The sequence below is a fragment of the Triticum aestivum genome, chromosome 6D (assembly GCF_018294505.1).
Source record: "Triticum aestivum cultivar Chinese Spring chromosome 6D, IWGSC CS RefSeq v2.1, whole genome shotgun sequence".
NCBI classification, from domain to species: Eukaryota; Viridiplantae; Streptophyta; class Magnoliopsida; order Poales; family Poaceae; genus Triticum; species Triticum aestivum.
The window spans coordinates 41,080,805-41,095,900 of NC_057811.1; the positions used below are offsets into that span (position 1 = coordinate 41,080,805).

Consider the following 15,096-nt stretch of genomic DNA (forward strand, 5'->3'; position numbering starts at 1 on the left):
AAATCCAAAGGTCACCTCTACAATGAAAAAAGAAAGGCAAGGCCAAGTAGCAGTATGGTTTAGGGAGAATGCAAAAACATACTCCCTCCGTCCTATAATATAAGAACGTTTTTGACACTTCCATAATATAAGAACATTTTTGACACTAGTGTAGTGTCAAAAAGTTCTTATATTATGGGAGGGAGTAGTAGTAGTAATATGATTTAGGAAGAATGCAAAAGCAAAGATGGAGATGAAAAGTGTGCCACCCTTATGAGAGCCTCAGCCGTTGGCCCGTGAGCGAGCGGTCTAGATGTATATACAAGACCTTATAAAAACAACGATTTCACGGCTGGGCCAGAATTTCCATCAAAGCAAGGGTGCAAACCACAAAATCTTAGGGTTTCTTCCAGAGACATCCACGCCGCGGACTCTTCTCCCCCACCTTCATCCACACCCCCCACCACCCCGTGAAGAATCCGGCGGCGGACGGCGGGCGGCGAGCGGCGAGCGGCAGCGGAGCAGGTCAGCCCGGCCTCCCTGGTTTCCCGTTCTCGCTCTCTTGGCTTGAAAAGGTTGGTGGATTGAGGCATCTCCTTGGTTCGTGTCGCATCGATCTCGGCAGGGTCAGAGCAGAGCAGGGCGGCGGATTCTAGCTTTCCGAGGAGGGAGATGGCAGGCATGGGCGAGATGTCGATGAGGCCGCGGCCGGGCCCGCCGATGCACCGCGGCCCGCCTCCCATGGCGCGCCCCCGCCCCGAACCCATCGACCGCGAGAAGGTCAGCCAGGCCTCCTCCGCAACCCTAACGATTTTACTTTGTTATACTACTGTGCGGTTCAGAAGCACTGTATTTAGGCCTGTTAGGTTTTGCATTTTGAGGAATGCGAGCACTGACTAATCGATTGAATTCTTCTTGTGCAGACCTGCCCTCTCCTGCTCCGGGTTTTCACCAAGGTAAGGCCCAGTGATTTCTTTTCTTCTACTCTTTCTTGTTCCTTTTAGTGCACTTATGGTCGAGAGCGCCTTATGATATCCTCGATTCGCCTGGTTTGTGCAATATTTTATTGGATCTTCTGGTGAATGGGTGGTCGGTAGCGAAGTTTGATTAGGTGTTTAACTGTAGTTTTGGCAAATAACTATCATGACTCAGTAATACAGAGGAGGATCCCAAAACTTATTTGTCAAAATGTTGGTTTTGTTTGAGGCCTTATAGTTTTAGTTCAACATGAAACCTGGCTAATCAGGGGCCAAAAGGCATGTAAACATAGCTAGACCCATTTATCCGTAATAAACTCTAAGGATTGAACATATAAATCACACATTTTGGATGTCTTAGTTATTGAATCTTAACAAAATTTTGTGAAGGCCATCAGCAGCTCAGCACTAGCCTATTTATCATGGCTGACAGACATGCAGTTCGCAAATTCCATTATTTACGAGCATTCTAAGTCACTACATGTCATACATTTTTTCAACCTGACAATTTAAACCCACATATGTTCATTTGCTCAAAGGAGTATCTGTTGGTGTTGGAACTGTGAGCTCAATTTAAGGGGAAGTACTTAGCTGTCAATGTTGGGTTCACCATCTTTGGCTGAAAAAATGGACGTTATGTTTTGGGAAGCTTGTCCAACATTGAGGAGAAGCTTGTCCAACATCGTCTGAGATGGTTTGGGCATATTCAGCGCAGGCCTCCAGAAGCTCCAGTGCATAGCGGACGGCTAAAGCGTGCGGAGAATGTCAAGAGAGGGCGGGGTAGACCGAATTTGACATGGGAGGAGTCCGTTAAGAGAGACCTGAAGGATTGGAGTATCACCAAAGAGCTAGCTATGGACAGGGGTGCGTGGAAGCTTGCTATCCATGTGCCAGAGCCATGAGTTGGTTGCGAGATCTTATGGGTTTCACCTCTAGCCTACCCCAACTTGTTTGGGACTAAAGGCTTTGTTGTTGTTTGTTTTAGGAAGATGGATGCTATTCATGTACTCACTGGATTCTGCATTTTGATTTTCAAGTCAGCTATGGCTATTCTTAATCCTTGCCAGAAAGAATTCTAGTAAGCATGTAGTGCTCAAGAAATCTGAGAATTTTTTGTTGTGGGCGATCTGGAAAATAGACAAGTAGAGATCCTTACACTCTCCAACTTTTATCAGACAAGTAGAGATCCTTACACTATCCAACTTTTATCTTCTGTAACAGTTCTGAACAATGTCTTCTCAGTGCAGACTGCAGATTTGTGAATAAACACACAGTAATACAGAAAACTGATCCTGGTTATTTTTTTCCAGGTTGGTGGCCATCACCTAAATGAAGAGTTTTCTGAGAGAGGGAAGGAGCCAAAAGATGAAGTTCAGATTTACACGTGGAAGGATGCCACACTCCGGGAGCTCACTGATCTTGTAATATTACATATCTTACTTTTGACATTTTTGGGAATTTCATAAAATACCACTGGGGGTGTGTGACAGCTATAATTAGTGCTTGGGCCTCCATGTCATAAAATACCACTGGGTGTGTGACAGTATGGTAATCCCAAGTGCTTGGATGAGAGTCTAATCAGCACAATTTTGATCATGTTTCAGGTCAAAGAGGTTGCTCTTCCAGCAAGGAAAAGAAACGCTAGGTTATCTTTTGCTTTTGTATACCCGGATAAGAATGGTCGTTTTGTTGTCAAACAGGTAAGTTCTTGACTGATTTGTTTCTTCAATACCAATTTACAAATGCCAACCAAATTAATTGTTGCTCTGTATATCACGGTACCCAATGGTGATAAGCTAGCAAATTAGTTGTTTTTTCAATACTACTCGTAATTTACAAATGCAGAGCACCCTGTCCTAAATCCAAAATTCCTGATACCTCATTCACTCCTTTATGGATGACAGGAGATGCTAGTTCTACTTTCAAGAACGAGTTACATCAATAGCAGGATACATTAACTATTAGTTCTGGTTCTCGCTACTGTTTATGAGCTCATAATCTTGTATAATTCCATTTGATATTAAAAGTCTCTAGCGCTGTCTCATTATTCCTGGTTTGGCCTAGTTAGTAGCATGATGAGCTACTACTTGCAGCTTGCGCCGTTAAGCAATTATGTTTCAACTATGCGTTCCTAATAATGGGCAACAACATGACCCTAGGCAATATGACCATTGCAAAGTGTTCCAGACAGTATGGTAATCGCCAGTTCCATACCGAAATTGATGCTTATTACTAGTCCATTGAGCGTTGTGCTTAAACTGCTAGCTACATCCACAAATTTCCATTGTACAACCTATGTTCCCTTGCATTCATAAATCATAACCGTTGAAGTTTCAACCTGCGATAACTCATCTTGTTGGACAATTGTGAAGGTGGGTTCGACCTTTTCTTATGGTCATGGAAGAGGGGATGATGCCAAATCTCTTGGGGATCTTGGCTTCCAGGTATGCATAAGTTCCGCAGTATGTTACTTCATTCTTTTTTTCTTGGTTGGCACATAATGTCATTTATTATGCTACCTTGGTTTGCAGATAGGTGATTACTTGAGCGTGTCGATCATGTGAGCCGTGCCATCTTGCAAAATAGTGTCTGCTGCACACCAAGCAGAATAGTTTTTCTGCTGTGCTATTATCTTGAGCTGTGCGTGCGTGGGATGAAGCTCTCCTTAGTGGTCGCCTGGTAGGGAACTGGAACCAGAACTGTCTGTAATAGTGGCGACATTCGAACTAGTATCTGAGACTTGACACTTGAGACATTTGATGTGATTGATTGCTATGTACCTGTTCTTTGTGGCTGTCACTCTGAACGAGAGTACTCTTTGAACCTAATGTTTCCAGAACATATGTAAACATAAGTGCGGCGCAGCACTTTTGAGACTGAATTTACCAAATAGATGATGGGATATTAAGCTAAATCAAAGTTGTACAATCATTGCCAGTAACACCTGATGCAACTAAACAAGATAACTTGTGATCTGAGATAATGAGCATTGCGATCTAATTTCATAGGATTCTGTAAACTCCTGTTTCTGCCTAGAAAAAAGAACTTATATCTCAGCACTGAAAGTTCGCAGGCATTCTTGCTAATGATCTACTCCCTCCGTTCCTAAATATAAGTCTTTGTAGAGAATCCACTATAGACTACATACGAAACAAATGAGTGAATCTACACTCTAAAATACATCTACATACATCCGTATGTGGTCCATAATGAAATCTCTACAAAGACTTATATTTAGGAACGGAGGGAGTATAAACTTGTGTTTCGCACTAACAAAAAAAGGCGTGATTTCCTCTTTGAGATCCCTGTTGATGTCAATACCGAACAAGGCTCGGTCATCGCCCTATCTTGCGCAATCGATCTTCAAAGCAAGAACATGAAGACGATGAAATCACTTCCACACACATCCATGCTTAGCACCCTAACTGCACGGGGAGCAACGACAGGGGTACTTCCCGCAAGATAAAAGAAAGCCATGGATGAGGACTCGCACACTGCAAACAACTGTGTACATTATTTCTGGCAATGCCGTTTCTTTCAAAAATAAATAAATTTATTTCTGGCAATGCCTCTGCATTTCGTGCCAAATGTGTCTGACAGCCATTACTGTAAACTCTCCAAGTCACCATAGCTCATATGGACCTTTTGGCAAAGCCATTACGGTGTGGACGCACACTTTGATCTCCGGCGAATCTGCTCTTCGAAGTCTTCAGAGCAGCTTGCCGTCTTGTTTCCAATCACTCCATTTCATCTGGAAGGTGGACATGGCAGCCCTCGAGAAGAACGGTACCAGATCAGACGGCCTTGACAAGCTTATGTTGTCGCAGGCGCAGAGGGTTCTTTCTGTCTCGAAGTCTGCCCATCCAATGACCCAAGCAAACCATTCTAAGGATGGTTAACGAACATATATTGATCTGATTTGCTGTCTGCGTTCTTACAACATCAAACACTCCTCGATGACCCATTTCTTGTCAGGCAGTTGATCAAGCCGAGAGCTTGGAAGTCCAGCTTCAGCATCCTGCTCTGTTCAATCAAGGCCGAGTGTGTACGGATCATCGTAGAGTTTGACTTGGTTCCCGGGAAAATGATAATTCTTAGACCATTTCCCTAATTCTGGCAGCCGCACGCCTCATCTGTTTAGCAACAAAATCAGCTTCTTTCTTTTTCCCATCTTCATCAAGCGCATGACGAAGCGCAACCAAACTGCGAGGTTCAACGGCACCAGAACTGTTTCCGCTCTCAATGAGTTCGTAGAAAAGCCGGAACGCATCTGAAGCTCTACCAGTTGCGCAAAGGCCATCCAGAACCGTACTGGATACCGACACACCCAAATCATGACGCTTCTGCAGGCTAAACAAGGTGAGTTCGGCTGCCTCTGTGAACTTCTTTTCCTCGCAGAGGTCCCCGATTAGTTTTTCCATCTTGATGTAATAGCCTTGGTCATATAGAGATGTGATGATTTTGTAAGCACGGTCGTTTAGGTTGCTTTTGAACAATGCGTCAATCGTATTGGTCGAAAGATCCAAATTCTGGCGGATCTTCCTCTCTAGCATTATCTCGATCAAATCTGCAGCTTCTTTTGCGCAACCTTCCTTTTTCAGAAGTCCCAAGAGAACCGAGTGGAACGTGCTAGTGCTAGGTCGGAGACCACTATTCAGCATCCTGTGTAGGGCCTCCCACGCAACCTTCATCCTTCCTTTCTGTGAAAATCCCTCTACGATGGCAATGTAGCATTCATCATCAGGCACGAGATCCCTCTTCAACATCGAGAGCACCAGCTGGTACCCTTCTTCAAAATCTCCTTCCTTGCAATGCCCTAGAATCAATGTCTTGAATGCAGCGAAGTCGACCTTGCTCCTCCGATCCAACAGTTGCCCAAACAACACCCTTGCCTTCTTTGCCTTCCCATTCTCACACAGGTACACAAAAACTGGGTTGTATGCCGCAATGAGCGGTACACAACCCCCTCGTTTCGTCAGCACCTCCTTCTCCAAAAGCTCATCCACAAGCGCCTCAGCCTTCACGAACTCCCTGTTGTCGCACAATGCCCTGATCACCGTGCTATAGCTCGCAGAGTCACGACTCACGCGGAGCTCCGCCATTTGGCCGAACACCTCCATCGCCTCCTTGACCCGCCCTTCGCCACAATGTGCGGCCATCAGTGTGTTGAATGTGCACGTGTCTGGCTTAAATGAGTCCGTCTCCAGCAACCCCTTCACCAGCTCCATCCTGCCGGCCTCGCAGAACCCCTGGATCATCGTGTTGTAGGTGATCCTGTTTGGCGCCACACCATCTGCAGACATCATGTTGAAGACCGCGAGCGCCTCGTCGGCCAGGCCCCTTACACAGTACGCCTTGATCATGGTCGTGTAAGTGATGACATTGGGAGACACAGAAGCTTTGCAGTCCTTTTCTCCGACGCGCATTTTGTCGAACAGCTTGCGCGCGGCGTGCAGGTCACCGGCACGGCATAGAGCGGAGAGCAGGGAGTTGTAGGAGATGGCGTCGGGGGCGAAGGCGTAGGTCTCCGGCAGGAAGCGGAAGAGCCTGACGAGCGCGGGAGGCGACGGGCGCGGGGAGGCGGTGGAGAGGCCGTGGAGGAGGGTGTTTAGGGTGGCGGCGTCGGGTGTGGCCCGTGGGGAGCGGAGGAAGGCGGCCAGGACGGCGTTGGCCGCGCGGCCGCGGCCGCGGCGGAGGAGGGCGGCGAGGAGGGAGTTGAAGGAGTGCGCGGTGGGGGCGGGGATGCGGCGGAAGAGGTCGGTGGCGGCGCGGACGCGGCCGGCGGCGGCGAGCGCGCGCAGGAGGGCGTTGAGGGCGTGGTTGGGGAGGAGGGTGAGCGGCGAGGGGAGGGAGCTGAGGTACTCGAGCGCCGGGCGCAGGTCGCGGGAGCGGAGGAGGAGGTGCAGCTTCCTCGCCGCCGCCACCGACGCGGGCTCCGGCTGCGCCGGCGGCTTCCCTGCCGTGCCCATTAGAAGTGGTCAGCGTGGCAGCGTTGAAAATGCATGCGACTTCCCACGACTATACTCCCTCCACTCCTTTATATAAAATGTACTCTTTGTTTTCTTAAAAGTCAAATGAGTACAAGTTTGACCGAGTTTTAAAAAAAATATATCAACATACACAATATATGAAATTTATAACAAGTGCTTTGATCCATCTTGGCTTCAACCATCCTTCTGATCCCATCTCGTCCTAGGGGAGGCTGCACTGGTAATGTTTTCACTGCCGAACCAAAACAGGTCATGAGTTTGTGTGGAGAAGCATACTTAAAGGAATTGGGGTATTAAAAGAAGGTTTAATAGGGAGAGTTGGCAACGGCAATGACATTAGAATATGGGAGGATCCATGGTTACCACGAGGAGAGACACGGCAGCCGTCATCCCACCAGGGACGGGGTCTTCTCTCTCGTGTATCTGAACTTATCAACCCAATATATGGAACATGGGATCATGACCTGGTAAAGGGGTGCTTTCATCCGGATGACGTCCCAACAATTCTGAGCATACCCATCAGCGACAATGCAAACGATTTCTTGGCTTGGCACTTTGACAGCAAAGGCGTCTTTTCAGTCAAATCAGCATACAAGGTTCATGTGAATATGCTCAAGCGTGAGACAAGCAGACAAATTGGACAGGGGTCTACCTCTGATGACCATATGGTAAAAATGTTTACTGAACTTTGGAAGGTCGCATGTCCACCCAAAGTGCACCACTTTCTGTGGAGATTAGCTCTAAACAGCCACCCAATGTATATGAATATAAGTAGACGGGGAGTTGAGCTTTATACGAGATGTGCAGTTTGTGGGCGACTGTTTGAAGATGGTGGCCATCTTTTCCTCAAGTGCAAGTTTGTCAAACAGAGGTGGCGAGCGCTACAACTGGAAGATGTTAGAAGGCACCTAGCTGATTGCAGCTCGGCCAAGGAGGTGGTGCACGCTACCTTGAGGCTGACTGAAGAAAAGAAATTGCTTACAGTGGCGCTTTTATGGTGCTGGTGGCAGGAGCGTAACAAGGGCAGGCATGGCGAACGCCAACTCAACACTGAAGAATTTCAATTCACAGTCCGTAGGCATGTCAGTGAGTGGATATAATTTCTAGCACCAAAGCTTTCTTCCCAGCAAATCCCTCGCAGTTCCTGGAAAGCACCGCCGCAGGACATGGTGAAGATAAACGTGGATGCGGCGTTTTCAGCAGAAACATGAAAGGGTGGCTTGGGCTTTATATGCAGAGACTACTCAGGAGAAATTCAGTTTGCAGCAGCAGGGGCTGGGCAAGATTACTCTTGCGCTCTGCATGCTGAGACAGAGGCTTTGCGCCAAGCGGTGGCCAGAGCCATGTTTGAAACGGACAACTCGACCCTTGTGGAAGCTATAGCCTCCAATGAGTTTGACTATGCACCCTTGGGCAACCTATTCAGAGAACTTAAGCTGAAGTTGGCCATTCAGTTCATCCAAGCAAGTGTAGTACATGTTAGCCGTGATTGTAACATGCCAGCCCATGTGTTGGCCGCGTTGGGTACAGGGTTAGCAATCGGTGCCGATCGTCAATGGTTTGATAGCTACCCTGATGATGTAACCCGTGCTGTAACCGGCGATTCCGCCGTGTCTTAATGGAATACGAGTGTTCCATTTCAAAAAAAAAAAAGAAGAGATATTGTTTGCCTGTTGCATTTCTTCCCCATGATTGAATTTCCTTCGCTCCCACTAGAGGTACAGACAAGTAACCACAATAATATCTCTAAATCTTCCTTGTCCAATGACGGAAACTTCATGGCCAGGTATGTTAAGAAGGAACTCTAGTACCGTTGGACCAGAATGATCAACATGACATGCTTTTGTTATGAAATCCTCAACTCCTAGTAAACTCCAGAGATCATTGCTTTAGGACACTCGAAGACAAGATGTTTGATGATATCCGCACTAGCGTTGCACACCGGACAATGTGCCTGCACCTTGATGTGCCTATTAGCTAGGACTGCACGGCAAGGGGTGGCTTCACAAAGCCCCCCAACTAGATATTTTGACCTTTAATGGACATAATAAACTCCATACCGTACTCCATATAAAACTAGGAACGTAAGTACCTACATCATTCTCATTTACCAGTGTATTCCCATATTGATTTTCCCATTCACAATGGTAAGCAGAACGAACCGAAAACAAGCCATTTCTGTATACCTAAGCTTCTTTGAGCATCAATATGCCAGAAGGTATGATTCACTAGTTGAACATCCCAATCTATAGTGGTCGGGTCTATAAGATCGCTCACATGAGAGGGAAGTTGACTGCCTGTGTTCATAAGAACCTTCTTTGTAGGTGATTGTGGAATCCACGCATCTTTCTAGATATTTATTTTTTCTCCGTTCCCAACTCTTTAAATATGTCCCTTTTAAACAAAAATCAACTTCTGACATAATACTCTGCCACGTATAGGAGGACCGTTTCTTCAAAGTTGCATTAAGAAGGTCACTATCCGGGAACTATTTGGCCTTCAGAATAGTAGCGCATAATGATGGGTTATCAATCAACCGCCATGCATAAAGGGCATCTTTGACTCTCAAAACGGACACAATATTTGCCAAATTGGTATGTACTCGTCCGCGAACACGGATACGGGAGCCGGCCCTCCAACCCTGCCCCCTATATAGCCCCCGTTTTTCTAAGTCCGCACCGCTCAAAATAATAGCATATCAATCTTTGATGAGTGAAAAATATTCAAATGCGACACTAGTCCGAATCCATCGTTTCAAAGAAGGGAGAAAATTTGTCAAAAAATTAGCACGGCCATTTCACCAAACACTTGTCGGGCTTGGGGATCCCCACGCGACGACATCCACATAGGAGGATGGTACCTGCTGCATGACGGACGGATGAGAGGTGGAACAACGACGTAGGCAAAGCGGCATGGCGACCCGGCGGCCAAGGTGTGTACAGTGGTGGCGTCGTCCAGGGATGAAACGGGTGCAGAGCAAGGGAGGCAAGATATAGACGCGGGATCCAGGTGTGGTTTTCGTGGGCTAGGGGTGTCGATCGAAGTCCTACGCGGTGGAGGTTCAGACTCCCGCAAAGAGACATTAGCACAATATATTGTACTCGGTGTTTCAATAAAAATAGGCATTAGCACAAGTATGAGAGACAATGTTTAATATGTATTGTTTGTTTAGTGGGTGGGGCTAGGTGCTAGGCGACTGGCGCTAGATCCCGATTAGTTGCCTGCCAACTGCACGATGCGCCTCATGTGAGTCATGCGATTTGTTGTCATCCTTCTCATCACAACGCTCGCGGAAAAAGGGGGGAATCCCTCGCTGAGTTTGGGGGAGTCCTTAGGCTTCCTTCCCTTCAATTGTTGCACGTCACTAACCCGTCATGTGCACCGCTGGGCCACCTAGATCTAACACGTGTGTTGCGACACTTTGCAGGGTACTAGTGCACCATGCGCGCAACCACCGTTAGTCGATGGTCGCCGCTTGCACCATGTGGCCCCACGGACGGTGCCTCCACACGCTCGTGGATGGGATGGGCTTACCCTTGCCACGGGGAGGAGGTATGGGTAGGGATAATGGGGTTTTCTTTTTTGGTTGGAAGGACATCAGGGATTAGGTGAAAGCTTTGATGATTTTGGTTATATTATATAGATTTAGTTGGGGATTCTTAAAGTACAGGTACGAATTTTCTGTAATTAGTTCAAATCTTGGTCTGATTAGTTGGCGGAACTTTCTAAAATTTGTTCAAAGTCCTATGGATATTTGTTCAAAGTTCACCAAAATTAAATAAATAATCTTTCGATGGTTCAGTTGAAATAATTTCATTTTTTGGGGGTCCAATTATCTCGATCTTTGAGGTGAAAGATAGGTGTAGAGGGAAGGCGGGTGAACGGCGTCAGGATGAGATGAGCAGAAGGTAAAGTTCGAGAAGAGCTCCAGAACCACGGGGTTTGTAGGGAAGAGAGCATCCCCATGATCACCCATTGATTAGCCTCCCTCATAGTATTAACTCCAATATATGTAACACCACAACAAGGATACACTACAATTACAAGACTTTTGTACAGTTTATGTACTGGTCATGTATGATTCAGAAGAGTAGCATTCTTGTGTAATCCTCAAGGACAGGGAGCCTGTGCTCGTGGTCGTAGCCATACATGACGCTGACCATCCGTGCGAAATTGAGTGATGCTCGAATGAAGGTAGGGGATAGTGATGACCTTGTCCTGGAGAAGCACTCCCTGTTGAGACCCTCCCACTCACCTGCAATCATCTCCAACATGTGCTCTTCTGCGTCCCCATGAGGGCTCTCTTTTAGGTAGAGCTCCTTGTACGAACAGTCAAGCCCTTCTTGCGCTTCATCCTGCATGGGACATAGAGAAAAAAAAAATTAAGATCAGGCTTAGCCGGTGTCGATGTTATGGAGTGAATTAATTCACATAAAATTACTATTAGTAATCCTTTTTTAAAATACGATGATGTATATATGTGCATGTGCAGCTGTACATGCATTTCATGGGCATGTCAAGTCAAAGTTTTTGGCGTGTTCTGACCTTTGCACTGCCCATGTCGTCCCAGAGCCTCATGATTTTTGCAGGGCATGAGATAATCCGAGACATGTGGTCGTTGTTTTCCTCCGTTATATCATGGCCTAGCATGAAGAGAAGATGCATAAACAAAAGTGGTGCTCCTGAGGTGATGATGCCGTTTCTCAGGTAGTCCTCCCGTGCAGGGACGTGATTACCAGACAACCATTTTGCCTCAATCATGAATCCATCAAACAAAGTTGCCCACTGCAAGATAAAGGAAAGGAGGTAAGCTTTCTCCAAGGAAGCTCCAGTGTTATATTCGTAAGACTTTTAAAAATGATCAATAAAAAATTGTAGTACATAAATTTAAATATATTTTTTTGAAAGAAGGATTACCCCTGTCCTCTGCATCAGGAGATACACACAGCCATACATAAATACAAATATATGAGGTGATACTATTAATATATTTAATTTCTTAGGCAAACAAAATGAAGAATTATTCCAGAAGACATACGGCTTTCTTGAGATGATTGATTGAGTTCAGTCCATGCTCTTTCATGGACATGTCAGCGATATCATTTGTTATATTGTAGAGAGCCTTGTAGCATGATATCATGTAGCTTGGGAGTGAATCAGCAGCTTCAAGATTCCACCTGTCAAAATGTGCATTTTGTGTGTGAAACTTTTATCACAATTAAGAACATGTACTTATATATATCATCGTATAAGGCATTAATTAAACCACGATTTTTTCCTCCATTAGCAAATAGATGCCGCTATTGGCACAAAAATTCTACCATATGCTATTTCCATTTAAAACAAAAAAGTATAAATCTACAAAAAATACTCACAAGCCTCGTATGTTTAACTAACATATCTTCTATATATAAATAAATAACCCCCATTACTAGATTTCTACGGACATGTGCATGCTTCAATGCGACCTCAATTATTGATCGGATAGCCGTCCGATCAAAATCTTGTGGCATTAGCAAGTCATGCATATACTCGTAAATACATTTTTTGCACTAATCTATCCATGTACAACATGCCACATGAAGTCATTCTCTTCCAGAGGAATCAAGTCATGCATGTTATAATCTTTTGCATTAATTTGTTGTGTGGGCATGAATGATATATATGTGTTGGAGACTTGGAGCAAACTTATATAGTTCATGCTTCACATTTTTGTTAGAAGATGTGCCGCGTTAAGTTCAATTCAATTTCTTCTCTCTTTTTATACAAAATTTTGTCAGATATTCATATGTTCTATTGTTTCTAAAATATAAACCAAGGACAATCTCACATTGTTTTTTCCATTAGTTTTGGTTGTTTTTAAGCACCTATTTATGCACTTGTTTTAACACGAATTCCCGTGGCAACATGTCAATGTTAGAAAAAGTATGATTGTTTAAGTGGACGTTTTAGGAGGCTATTTATTTGTGCAGGACGGAATTATGCGGTGAGTCTAAATGCATTAATCTATAATGGGAACATGCATGCTCACATTATGATTGCCTCATTAAAGAGGGAGAGCTCCTCTTGTGTGGCAACGAGATCAAAGATGTCATCCACAATGTAGACCATTGAGATGATCTTTGTGATCGCAATTCGATACTTAGAGAAGGAGTAACCCTCGAGGATAGTCATGGGCCACATGTACCATTTCACTACTTGGTCCCTTGCAGCCGGTATTTCTTTGGCCAATCCCAGATCCATCCACCATCTGTGTGTGAAATGAACATTTCATAGTAAAAATCACCCCACTTTTAATTGTGGGATTACATGAGCAATTAAAATTATTAATTTATAGAAAATTTGCAGGAGTTCTAGCGTTTCTCTTATCAAGAGAATGAGTAGATTAGACAATCTCCATAAAATTAATTATGGAAGGAGAGTACCTGTTAACCTCTTGCATTTCCCTCTGATGCTGCAACTTGTTAATCTGAAACTCTGCAACTGCCAACTTCTCAATTGCAGCGTTCCTAGTGGGCAAGCTCTGGAGGTAGCTCAGGTGGTGCCTGGCCTTGAACTGCATCAGGCTGACATGATAGGGATGGTCTAGTGACTGCTTTACATATCTTGCCAGATTTGGCTCCAAGTAATTCAGTGTAGATCTAAGGTGTTTCCTTGAGTACTCCTTTGCCTTGTAGAGTGAAGCTTCTCCCATATTGAGTTGTGACACATCATGCAAGCTCAACAATCCTCTGATATCTTGGCTATGAGCTAGGCTGAAATCATCATTGCCATTTGCAAACTTTTGAAGAACCCCATCTGCCGCGGTGAGGAGAAGGGTTTTCAGGCAAGTACATATAATGAAAAAAAAATGTTATCTGGGAAAATCTGCTTAAGGAAGACAATATATTTTATTCTGGAGTTGGCTACACCTATGTTATTATACCACTCACACTATTTTGTAAAAATATATAAAATGTAGTTTGCTGACCAGCCGAAACATGATATCCAGCTTCCCTCATCAGCCTCATGGAAAGGGTTACATCTAGGAGATTATCACTACGTATGAGATCCATGCATGAGTCCACGACATTGCCGATCTCGTCTTGGAAATATTGGTCAATGCAGAGGTGTTTGAGGTGATCAACAATGGTCATCATGCCACGGCTGCTTTTTGGATGTTGAAGGAACAACGCTTGCACACTTGTTAGGGCCTCTTGGTGCTGCACGGAGAGCAGATCCTTTGTAACAAGAAAACCACATTTAGAAACGTGCTATACACCATAAACTACTAATTAATCACGCTGTGAGTTAATTGCTGTGTCATACGAGAACTATATACCTGGAAGTCACAGTCATCGGACAGCGCATGGGGTGTGGCCTCCCGTCGCCCATGGCAGATCACCGGCGCCCAGGGGCAGAAGAAAGCATTTGGCCGGCCTCTCGGGCCACCATTTCCGGCCACTGGCAAAGACGAATGGAACATTATTGGCTGGGCGGAGAAGGACAAGGAGGTGATCTGGGCAGCAGCCATCAGTTCCTTGATGCAAATGGCTCTTTACTAGGCAGGTCTTCGGATGGATGATGCGGGCTGTGCAGGGATGCCCCGCAAATTTATAGGGAGAGGAGAGCTCGATCGCAGCATCGATTCCCTGATGTGCGAGTGCCTTGAGTGGTGTCTGGTGTGTGAACCGGGAAACCGCCGCACAAAGCAAAGTGTCACGGATGAGCCACGTGCAAAATTCACTGGTGCATTTTCACTAGATAGTTGAAGCTTTTATTGAGCTCATCGTTGCACTGAGCATATATACAAGGGTATAAAAGCCATATCCAATGGTACACCCCCAACTGTATTATCTAAAAGGATGTCATGGACAAAAAAAAAAGATGCTGATGTCTGAGCTGAATTAGTTAGAAGAAAGAGAAATTTGGTACTTTGAAAATAAAACTCTGCCACTGCGTCAGATGCTTATTTCACACTATATGGAACATACTTGGGTTTGAACCCTGAATGATTCGATTCCGACGAGATCCGTAGTGGCAAGCATGGGTAGGGGCACACTTGGTCGGCCACGTGTTTGCCTCGCGATATGTAAACTTGGTTGGGAGCCTGCAAGTGTTTGGCTCTTTTAGCAGACACTGCATGCTCCACCCACCCCATTTCTCAGGGC

General features: G+C 45.3%; 3 protein-coding genes across 3 annotated transcripts; 1 reads left to right on the plus strand and 2 right to left on the minus strand.

The window, feature by feature from the left end:
* The first annotated feature begins 325 nt into the window (after positions 1–325).
* LOC123143377 (histone deacetylase complex subunit SAP18) lies at positions 326–3,837 on the plus strand. The gene is made up of 7 exons (XM_044562295.1): positions 326–504; positions 605–759; positions 903–935; positions 2,267–2,377; positions 2,561–2,656; positions 3,329–3,400; positions 3,488–3,837. The coding sequence occupies exons 2-7, from the start codon at positions 652–654 to the stop codon at positions 3,518–3,520; spliced, it is 453 nt and encodes a 150-aa protein (XP_044418230.1). The 5' UTR covers positions 326–504; positions 605–651; the 3' UTR covers positions 3,521–3,837.
* Positions 3,838–4,419: 582 nt separating this feature from the next.
* On the minus strand, positions 4,420–6,964 carry LOC123143376 (pentatricopeptide repeat-containing protein At1g02060, chloroplastic). Its single transcript, XM_044562294.1, has one exon. The coding sequence runs from the start codon at positions 6,923–6,925 to the stop codon at positions 5,051–5,053; it is 1,875 nt and encodes a 624-aa protein (XP_044418229.1). The 5' UTR covers positions 6,926–6,964; the 3' UTR covers positions 4,420–5,050.
* A 3,897-nt stretch (positions 6,965–10,861) lies between these two features.
* Positions 10,862–14,493, minus strand: LOC123140976 (S-(+)-linalool synthase, chloroplastic). The gene is made up of 7 exons (XM_044560231.1): positions 14,268–14,493; positions 13,917–14,166; positions 13,372–13,744; positions 12,978–13,196; positions 11,985–12,123; positions 11,492–11,731; positions 10,862–11,301 (listed from the first exon to the last, which is right to left on the minus strand). The coding sequence occupies exons 1-7, from the start codon at positions 14,457–14,459 to the stop codon at positions 11,029–11,031; spliced, it is 1,686 nt and encodes a 561-aa protein (XP_044416166.1). The 5' UTR covers positions 14,460–14,493; the 3' UTR covers positions 10,862–11,028.
* Between the last annotated feature and the right edge of the window lie 603 nt (positions 14,494–15,096).